This window comes from Pseudorasbora parva, chromosome 16, assembly GCF_024679245.1.
Source record: "Pseudorasbora parva isolate DD20220531a chromosome 16, ASM2467924v1, whole genome shotgun sequence".
In the NCBI taxonomy this organism is placed as follows: domain Eukaryota; kingdom Metazoa; phylum Chordata; class Actinopteri; order Cypriniformes; family Gobionidae; genus Pseudorasbora; species Pseudorasbora parva.
The window spans coordinates 5,517,204-5,528,652 of NC_090187.1; the positions used below are offsets into that span (position 1 = coordinate 5,517,204).

At 38.4% G+C, this 11,449-nt stretch overlaps 1 protein-coding gene across 2 annotated transcripts; it reads right to left on the reverse strand.

Moving 5' to 3' along the window:
* Positions 1-28: 28 nt before the first annotated feature.
* On the reverse strand, positions 29-11,449 carry mmp23bb (matrix metallopeptidase 23bb). Of its 2 annotated transcripts, XR_010898467.1 has the most exons (9): positions 10,840-11,449; positions 9,155-9,297; positions 8,677-8,816; positions 8,381-8,548; positions 6,254-6,418; positions 4,717-4,827; positions 4,415-4,541; positions 1,793-2,217; positions 29-404 (listed from the first exon to the last, which is right to left on the reverse strand). XR_010898467.1 is itself a non-coding variant. In XM_067419653.1 (8 exons), exons 1-8 carry the CDS (start codon positions 10,933-10,935, stop codon positions 2,022-2,024), a joined length of 1,146 nt encoding a protein of 381 aa, XP_067275754.1. In that variant the 5' UTR covers positions 10,936-11,449; the 3' UTR covers positions 29-2,021. The 2 variants fall into 2 exon arrangements, 1 of the variants encoding a protein (XP_067275754.1); XM_067419653.1 differs by having other exon boundaries at positions 29-2,217.

Below are 11,449 nucleotides of genomic sequence, written 5' to 3' on the forward strand. Positions count from 1 at the left end.
GTTATTCATTCACAGGGACCAAAAGACACACACTATGAACCTTTAATGTCCAATAATATAAGCCTTTAAAAAAAGATGATTAAAAAACACTAACATTAACTGCGCCCACTCAGAAATGTGAGGGTACAGTCAAGTTCAGTCGCCCCGTGTGTACAGTAGGAATCATGCAGCACATCTAAACAAAGCCATATTTCCTACTGCAGAGCACATATCCTTCACAACATGTGTGTCTGAGCTGTTTGCAAAATGTATTTCATGTCTTGTGGGAAGGCATTAGTGAGTCCATGACATGGTAGGAAAGGTTTCATGAGCTACTTTTCCAAATTCTGCCAGTTACAGATCCACGTCTGCCTCGAAGTGCTGAAGGGCTTCGATTCAGTGTCGTGAGTGAACTTCAACAAGGGCTGCAACACAACTTCACTTTGTTTAAATGAAAACTAAAATATTAATAACAAAATAATCAACAAATAAAAGGCTAAAGGCCCATTCACACCAAGAACGATAACTATTTGGCTCTACAGCATCATTCTGTTTATTATACTGTAAGTGCTCTGTAGTTTTGTCATCTGCTTTAAAAGCTTGAGCTCTATAAAGTCAGGTTTATGCTGAGTGTTGACCGCACAGTGAATTCAGTTCAAAATTATACATTTTATGAACTGCATTGTGAAAAAACGTGCAAAGTGCATGTGAATTAAAAGCTAGATTTTATTAAACGTTTTAGTATACCATATTTTTAGCTAGCTAAGAAGCTTTTAATTCACATGCAATTTATAAAATAAAATTGTTAGACTTTTTCCAGTCAGTACTGAATTCAGTGTGTCAGCAATTTTCCTGCTTGTTCGTAATTATTTAGCCTCTACACACCTAAAGCAAAATCATTTTTTACCTATTTGCAACAAATTTTCCTAGTTTACTGATTGGCTGTCAAAACGTTTATTGTTCATCAGCTGCTTTCTGAAAATTATTCCAATTATAGTGTTCCTGTGCATAAAGTTAAATTTAATTCAAAGTTCAATTATTTTATTATATCCAACTTTATCCACACACAGTACACTCTCAGAGTGGGTACACACACAAAATCTCAAAATCTCGATAGCTTTTATCGTCTCTAAACGCAAACTATATTAAATCACCCAAAAATGTTTTACTAACGTTCCCATTAAAATGGAAGTTATTTCTCAATGTTTTCTTAACATTAAAAAAAGTCCAGTTTTTTAAAGTTATACAAATGTTAATGGAACATTCTATTTTATCGAAATATGGAAATGTTACTTTTGAATGTTCTCTAAACATTCTGAAACAAGAAGTAAAAAAAAAATTCATATTTGAGAGAATCTTGTCAGAACATTAGTTCTGAGAACATTCCCTGTTAGCTGGAAATCTGCTGAATGCAAATGAATATTAAAAGATATTAGCATTTTATAAACATTATGAAATTTTTTATAAAGCTGCTTTGAAACAAAGTGTATTTGTGAAAAGTGCTATACAAACAAATGCAGTGGTGTGGACTTCCATATTCTCATAGAATTTGAGATTATTCCTTGGTGTGAACAGCCCTTAAAACCACTAAAAATTGGAAATGTCACATGAACCACTGATCTCGTTTCACTGTGGAGAATGAAATTTTACCTTTGCAAACAGATTTGAGAAGATTTTGATTTAGTTTTCCCCTCAATTGATCTACACTGTTTATAATAGCCCATTTGTTTTTTCACCTTTAGAGATTTTAAGCACCTATGAAACTATTTATTCACCTCAGAATGGGCATTCACGTTAATAAAAAAGCAAGCACCTTTGTTGTCGCTGCAGCAGAAGTACAACAAATCCAGTTGAAGGTCCTTCCAAATATTGTCTTGGACAATATGGGAGCTCAGCGTTACAGAGGTCAGGATCCACTGTTTGTGCAGGTCGTCCATTACGACTCCGACCGCCTGATGGAGATGTGTGCGCTGTGGCGGAGGAGAGCCAGTCTGAGTGGTGTTGAGCCCTGGAGGTAGAGCGAGAGGTCAATACGTCCAGTGTCAGCTGTTGTTGGAGGATTGCTCTGGCTTCAGCCGGATGGCCCAGGAGTTGGCAGAGACGACGGTACCGCGCCGATGGATGCGGCAGGTGTACGTGCCTTCGTTGAATTCGTTAGCCACGAGCCGCAGGTCCCGATCTTTAATTACAATATAGCCAGGAATGGATGTCAGCAACTGCTCTCCGTCCTTATACCAGCTGCCGAAAGACGAAACAGAGAAACTCAATCTAAGCTTCAAAAATGATGCAGTCCATAACGGTTACACTAAACAAGTAAATGTATCAACATAACACTACATTTGCACAAGAATGCTGCCTATTGGATGATTCAACAGTTAAATGTTCAGCTTGAAATATTAAAAACAATATAAAAGACATTTTTACGTTTACTTTAAAATATATTTTTTTTAATCAGCAAAAATTTCACAGCTAAAAGACACATGAACCACGACCTGAAACCTTTTAATCAGACAACAGAAGGCAAGGCATGTAGTGGATTGTGTACACCAGGTTCAGTTATCATGTTAAACAGGTCATATGTGAAGTCTTGATTTTGTTTTGAGGGTGTACTATAATGCTTTCATGATTGTTAAAAAAACAACATTATTTTGACAAATTATACATTATTACAGCTCCTCTCTCCCCAGTCTGGCCAAAACACAGTTTATTTCCTGTTTTAACGAAGCCACTCCTTCCAAAAGATGAAACGAGCTGTGATTGGTTAGCTGGGCCAGTGTTGTGATTGGCACCACTTAGGGCTCTATTTTTAATGGACTGAAGCGCATGGCACAGGTGCACTTAGGGCGTGTCTGAATACACTTTTGCTAGTTTAAGGATGAGGAACAAAAATAGTCCAAAAGGCTCATACCTAGACTCTTAATGAGTCTTGGGTGTGTTTTGGGCATAACGTGCAATAAACCAATCAGAGTCTCATCTCCCATTCCCTTTAAAAGCCAGTTGTGCTCGCACCATGGTGGATTCAGTATTTGAGGAAAGACGCGAGAAATATTTAAATTATCAATATTTAAAGCATGTGTTGCATTAGTATAGGGTAAATAAATTAATTAATAGGGGTTAAATAAATAGGGTAAAAAAATAAATAACACGAAAAAATACAGCGCTTTTGACTTTAGGGGGCCTATCATACACCTAGTGCATTGCGACGCCATCTGTTCTTTGCTAGTTTCAGTCTGATACAGTTATTTTCGTCCAGCGTCACATTGTTTAAATAGCAAATGCACTCGCGCCCATCTGTTCGCCCATGGGCGTGCTGGTCTGAAAACAAGGTGTTCAGGCGCATTGTTGGCGTGTTGCTATTTTAAGGAACTGAAAACGACTGCGCCATTGACCAACAAAAACCTGCTCTAAAATCAATAGTGCCGTATTTATTGTGTTATTTAAAGGGTAAAACCGTTTTAAACTTATTGTAAAAACTTATTACGCACACAACAACACAAACGTGGCAAATATTAAAAATAAAAGGATTACATTGAAAGAATTATTGTGTACATAAAGATAAAAATGCCTACATGTCATAATGGATCATCATTGCATTTTCATGAAGAATGAAACTGGCTAATTATTTGACCAATCGTGGCAATACACACATGTATTTAACTTGACTCGTCAGGTTGAGGGTGTCTATATTATGCCATGCAAATAGCGAATCCACCTGGCTTTTAAAGAGGATGGGAGATGAGACTCTGATTAGCTCATTGCATGTTAAACCCAAAACACACCCATGACTCATTAAGAGACTGGGTACCAGTTTAAGAACCCATTTAGACCGTTTTTTCCTGCAATAAACTAGCTAAAGTGGATTCGGACAAGCCCTAAGTGTACCTGCGGCATGCGTTTCAGACCATGCGACTAGACCGTTAAAATAAGCCCCTAAGTCCGTTGGGTTTTGGAAACAAAGTGGACAAACGTCTCTCACAACACTGCCTTCTCTAATGCTCTAGTGCCTCTTTGCTTATTTGCATATTTCATGGGTGGAGATTATTTAAATGAGGAGCGTTATGACTTTATAAAATCCGGAAAAATTGCATTGTAGTCCAAACGAGTCATTTGTTGTAGTTCTTGGAAAGGAGATTCTGCTAAACATAATTCTCCGTTTGGAGTGGACTTTGAGCTTTGGAACCTTGCAGATATTTTTTTATGCTCAAACAGCAACAATACACACTAACTAAAGTTGAAAAAATGAAAGCATAATAGGTCCCCTTTAATAATTTAAAGGCCTTAGACATTTGTGTACCAGATATGATACAGTAGGCTTATAGCAGGGTTCCTCAAAAAGCAGCTAATCAAGGTCTTCAGAGTTTGCAGCTTGGTGAGTTTGATCAGGGTTTGAGCTAAACTCCGCAGGACAGCGGCCCTCCAGTTAAGGAGACTCTACCTGACTTTTGGTGGCACTCTGGTGTTTTTTGTCCCACAGCGGAAGCCTACAACTTTTCCACGAGGCACAATTTTGATCTTCACATTTTCAGGAGGAGGGGTTGGGGTAGACACTGCATCCAGAGGCTCTGAGGAGCAAACAAGCACTTTAAAGAGTGTGTTAGTCCATAATATTCAATACCTTCTAGTTTACAATGGTTTATCTAAAGCTGACAATGTCTGTCCATCTGCATAGAGAAGAATATTGTGTGTGAGAAGCTAGCGCTGCAGGAGATGTTGGAGGAGGATGTTTGAGTGTCTCACCGTAGCACAGGTCACACCGCTGCGGGCAGTTTTTCTTCATGAAGCTCCGTCTCCTCTCACAGAAACCCAACCGGGCCCAAGGATCACACACACGCTTCTTGTCCAAGCATCCTGAAGCAGATAATAGAAACAAGCTGAAGCTCCAAAACTCTGGAGAGATGAATTCTCTATATTATAAATTGCAATCTGACTAGTGATTTCAAACATGGGTTTATACAGCCTCTTCTTAAAAAGCCTGGCTTAGATCTACATCATTTTTGGCTAAAATCTAAGCTACCGTTTTTCATCTGAAATATGAATTGTGTTTTTAATTCATTTTTGATACATTTAAATCTGGTTTTAGATTCATAAATAGGAATCTAAAATTATAGGTCATAGCACAGAATCAGCTCTTCTGGGAGTAGAAATGATTTGTTTTGCTGGATCTTTTCGCATCATTTGACATGGCTGACCATATTTTTCAGCATGTGGAAATCCCAGAAACTGCCCTAAATTGGTTTGCCCTATATCTCCAAAATAGAACCTTTTCTATTAAAATTGCACATTCCTCTCATCTCTAGATTCCATTGCCTGTCCCTCAAGGTTCGAGTTTGGAACCAGTGTTATTTTCATTATATATAATTATATGCTTCCTCTTGGTTCTATCTTTAAGAAATACACCCAGATGTATTTGCCAATAAGGTCTGGCAATGAGAAATCCATTAAATCAAGCAAATTTAAATGTCTAAAATACTGGATGATGAATAATAACTTTCTCCAGTTAAATTAACAGAAAATTATATTTGGCCCTAGTAGCATATAGCAACGAGTCTAGGTCCTATGTCATCCAAACTGCAAACTTATGTCAAGAATCTGGGATTTATTCATGGTTTATATTGTAGTCTCAACATTGTCATTTTATTAATATGCTACATACAAATATTGAGTTCTTCATTCATTGTCACCTTAATTAACAAAATTATTAGTTTCATGAGCTCATATGTAAAGAGTTAGATTGTTTTTTATGCTTTGTTAAGAACTTACTAATCATATAAATGATGTACAGTATTTTAAACCAGTAGTAAAGGAATTATTAATTGGTGTTATTATTATTAGGAGTAAATAATTCTCACTTTAGATTAGGTCACAAAGCATCGGCCTTTAAAACAACCTTTATTGGACAATAATTGCATTCATATTCAGTTGTCTTTAAAATGCCTACAAATATATTAAGCACGTACACATGTTGGATTTTTGTGTTTTATGAGGACTTTCCATATAAAATAATGACTTCTGTACTGTACAAACTGTATTGTTTTCATCCCTCTTAGTATTTTAAGATGATCTCATGATTTTTTGTATGTATTTATTGTCAGTTCATCTGCCACACCCACAATTTAAACATCCAATCAAGAAAATGCATAAAAAACAACAACTCCCCATTCCAAAATGTTTTACCCATTAACCCATTAAACTCTCATATACGTCACAATACAGAAGAAAAGATCTGTTGCTTCTTCCATTTCATCATATCTTTAAACACCTATATTTTGCTTACCATAAAGGCGCTGGATGCCCCAGATATCATCTTGAGCGATGTTCCGCTGACCCGTGTACGTGGCATTGGGGTGCATTAATGCATTAGGGTCCCGTGAATGCCAGAGGCCTAAAGCGTGACCGATTTCATGAGCAGCTACCTGAACCAGGTCATTCAGCCACACACCTGTGCGGAGACAAAGTACACACACACAACACACTTTTATGTAATTTTTGAGTTTAAACATTTCACATTTTTGAAACACCACTTAATGAAGCATCAGAACATTTACAGCGCTTGATTCGAGTCAGTGGTTTGGAGCTTCAAGTCACATGATTTCAGAAAACAAGGCTTTATTACATTATCATACAAAGCATTTCAAAAATTCAATGGTTTGCCACTAGATGATGTTGATCTTGTGAACCTAATTTGAACCTAACCTAACCACAGTCAAATTAAAGCTTTTTTATTTACAAAATGGCACATTTCGACCAGTCAGGTCTTCATCAGGCACAATGGCCCTCATTTATCAAAAGTGCGTACACCAAATTTCCAGCGTACACCTTGCGTACACCCAAACCCACGGTGACTTTGAGATTTATCAATATGGACGTTGGCATACGGCGCGCTCAAATCCTACGCCAGCTCAGGAGGTGGTGTACACACGTTTGAGTTAGTGGGAAAATGCGCAGAAAAACAATTCCTAACACCACAAAACGCACTGGCAAGATCTGCTATATGACCCACTGTTAAAAACCACAACAACAACATTCAGTGTTTATTTTTGTGCAACATGAACGTCAATGTTTAATTTGTGTGACTTTACCAAAGCGTTTGATTTGTAGGCATATGTATTCCTCCAGTCGCGAGCCTGTGCGCTTTATCTGACGTTTCAGGCCCGCCTGGCCCGGCAGCTGCGCACGCACTGGGACTAAAATAATTCAGACTGACAAAATAATAAAAATGACCTTCTTTTAAATAATAATAAAATCAATAAAAACAACATTCTTCTTCTAAATAACAAGCGTCATTAAGAGTAATAATCATAATAATAAGAAGAATCTTACAAATTGTCATGTAATTATTAATGTTAATGAATCTTACTCCACATCATCATCACTATTGTACACCCCAATACATGTGCCGTGATACGAAATTAAATGCTAATTTTTTCAAAACGTGCTGTAAAATAATGCATTGTGATGGTAATTTATCATCCAAACAGCTATTTAAACTGCTGGAGTGCGCTTCTCAACCTCCACACTATTAACAGTACTCGTTATTTGTGTCCATATTTTGTTTTTGTGGGTGCCTTTAATTCCACTCTTTAAACTCCCAAATAAAACAATTTCGGGTTTTTTTTCCACTTCCCTGGTGATGGTCTCGATGGGCGCGTCTCAATCATCTCAATAGTTCAGTAGTCAGGGCACTGATCAGGGAGTCAGCCCATTGACTTATGTTCTAATCAGTGCCCTGACTAGTGGACTAGTGAGATGATTGAGCGCGCCCGATCTCCACGTCGGAGAAGTTTCGCTTCTTTGCCGTCTTCTGTTTGTCCATGGCGTAAAATGAGGGCGTGGGGGAGGCGGAGACTTGAATATATAGGGGCGTGTTATTCTAATGACGATCGTTTTCAGCCGCGGCATTTATCAAGGGCAGGTATTGCGTACACCTGGACTGCAGAGGTGCGCACAGCTTCATAAATCAGGCGGTGAGAGGAGTGTAAGCATAATCTTACGCCAACATATACACCCGTTTCTACGCAAGATTGATAAATGAGGGCCAATGTGATTGGTTGATACGTTGTGCAGTTTTGTAAATAAACTTTCTGAATATGCACACCAGGGGCCCGTTCTTCGTATCTCGCTTAATACATCCGAGATGACTTGGCGACACACGATCGACAAACTTTAAACTATGCTACGCTATATTCTGTTGCCCACTGTCATACTCAAGTCTTTTTCAGTAACCTTGTCTTTATTTGAAAAAAATATGATTCCCCGAGCACACAAACTTTCTGAGTTGGCTACACTTTCTTCGCCACTGATTAAAAGTAATGTAAAAATGTATGATCATTGAGCAGAGTGATATCTGTATTCTGACCGGCACATCCACCCACTTTCATAAATAAAGGTATTAGATCAGCACCTTGTTTCCAGCTGAAGCGGGACTTTCCCAGAATCCAGAATTCATGGTTGTCAAAGTGGATCTCTCCACGTGGAGGAAGGAAGGCGTGGGCCAGCTCACCGTTCAGTCCGTCAAAACACGGGTGCAATGGAGACCACCAGCAATCGGTGTGATTGTACGTGTAGAATCCTGTCTCAGAAAAATGAAAGTTTCATGCAAAAATGGGAGATTAAAAAAAAAACTGTATAAAATCCTCAGTCAGCCTGCCAAAGTGCACAAGCCTGATGTTTTGGCTCTTTTCCCGCAGATTTATTTACCTATAGTGATGTCAGCACTTTTGTTGAGGTTGGTGATTTCAGTGAAAGTCAGAGGAGAAACATCACTCCATTTTGTGAAGGCGATGCTGATAGCTTTGCGGGTATCATCTTTATTCAGTGTGTTGGGGAACTTTGTGATCCTTTAAGAGGGAGAAACACAAATTACTTCCAGCCTTAAAAAAAAAAAAAAAAAAAAAAAAAAAAACGGCTGACACGCATTTCAAAGAGTCTTTGTGTCTGCTATCAATCAGAAAGCACATTTACAAAAGCTCAACACTCCTGAAATCAATCTGCTGTTCCCAAAATATCCATTATCATCAGAACCCCGATTACTTCTTTTGTCCACCTCCTGTTCATAATTTAAGCATTTACCAATCATAGCCATTAATAGAAAAGCTTTACTCCAGAAAGTCAATTATAAAGTGTATTAAATGAATGTGTTTATTGATTTCCTGGTAGTCTCCTGTGTCTCTCTCACTTGTAAGTGACGTTGAAATGCTCCCACTTGTATCCCAGTGGGTTGATAGCATAGCGTTTAGATCGGGCCGGACCTCGATGAGCCCTCGTGTCCACAGGTGCCGGTACCCGCACACATGGTTTATGGAGCTGAATACTGGTCACCTGAAAGGAAGATAGAAAAAGAGAAGATTATATATTGTGCGTTTTATTTTGTACACCGTTAACATGGCGTGTTCAAGTCATATTTACGAGTTGGGAAGTCGTGTTTATGATGACATCAGGTGTCTTCAAGTCATAATTTAATGATAATTTCAAGTCATAATGAAATGAATTTAATCAGTGCAAGATGGAAGTGTACCGTCTCTTAATTAACTACACAAAAATACAGCAAATAGGCCTGCAGACAATTTCACTGCTAAATAACTAGTGTGTTATTCTGGCATATAACACTAGAAAGAACCTCATTGGCTCTTGCGGAAGCTCAAACGTGCTGCGTAACACGAGAATGAACCTCATTGTTTTTTGGATGTCAAGCAAACCAAAACTGATGTGTGTGTTGTTGAATGCTCATATGTGAAAAGCCTAAATTCAATCTGTTCATTATATAAAGCGACACAGTCTCTTCAGAAATCAATTCATATGGATTCGTTTTACAATCTCTTTATGAACTTTGTGAAGGCTGTCAGTGAAAGGACAGACAGCGCTAACTGAAGAGGTTTGGTACAACATGAGGGCGAGTAATCAATGGCAGAATCTTCATTTTTGGGTGAACTAACCTTCAAGTATATTCTTTTAGTATATTATTTTCGTAAAAAGTACTCTTATGCTACAGTGTGCTTATTTTACACAAGTGATAATCTAATCTCAGATATGTGAACAGAGATATTTGATCAGGGGAGCAAATGACAGCTGCTCCCTCAGTCTGCTCAGATGTTCAGCTGTTGTGTTTTGGTCTCTTCTACCTGCTCATCATATCAGTAGCTGCCGTCAGGAGCTCCACGCAGCCGGAGGTTTGGAATATCTGTCACCCATATGCGAAGGCCCCGCTCCCCCTCCCCATCCCCCATGACCTTCAACACTGATCCTCCTCCTTTTGATCTTTGCAAAGATTTTACAACTTTCTCCAGAAAAAAATTTATGCACGTTTCAGTATGTTCTCATATGTGAAAGATTTTAGGTCAAACATAGGCTACTACAGTAAAGGGATTTTTTTTTTCTTCCGAAGTTGCAAATAAAACATTGAGGACGAAAAAACTTCAACCTTGCAATGCCAATAATCACGTCTAATTCAATGTGCTAGATGCACATATACTTGTACTTGTACATATACACATGTACTTGCAAGTATTTCAAAGTGAAAAATGCATCTTGTAAATCCTGCACCATGTTTGTTTTCAATGCAGTGTTAAACTAAGTAAAGTGTCACCATCTATTTTAAGATATTTCTTTCTGCGGTCTACTTCAATAGTCCTCAATAGACAAATGCATTTTTAAAAGTAAAAGTAAATATATATATATTAGGCTATATGCATAAAAATGCACATAAAAACAATATTATTTTTTTTTTAGAAAATGCTGTTTAAAATAAGTAAGGACAGGCATGTCAGATGTCACCGTACACTTCTGCTGAATGTCCATTTTCAGATATTTTATAAGGACTGGACCAAAAAGCTAAATATAAAGTTGGCATGATTGAGGTCTTACCGTGTGTTTTGTCCACGCAGGCACAGCCACCGCGTTATCCAGCACCATCAGCAACAGCGCACAGGAACAGACCCAGTGCATATTTAAATCACACATACAAGTTCCACTTTTTTACCTTCCACTTTGTGTTTGTGTTTCATCCATAAATTCTTGAGTAAGAAAGTATTCCCACAGAACTAACCGCCTCCAGACACGCGCGCATCCGTGCTGAAGACAGATGTGCCCGCGCCGCCGGACAGACAGACTACTGCGAATTTTTCAGTAAAATTTACTTTATTTAATGCACTTCTGCTTCTTGCTCTGAACTTTCGCTCTCTCTAGGGTGAAGGAAGGATCCCGCAGGAGCATAAAGCGCCGCCCTGCTCCAATCTGATGTCCTCCTCCTCCTCCTCCTCATCTCCTCCCTTTACTCTTCAACCGTGTGTAGCGCATGTTTATCCACTCACGATAACATAATTATCCGAAATGATGCGAGTATATTTCCCTTAGCGTGTTAATTGTCTTCAGAGCGAATGCAATTTTCCTCACAGTGACCGGATAAACAAGCAATTAACAGCTTTTTTTAAGTTCCCAAGTTCGGGAACGCCAATATTCATATCACGTCACCTGA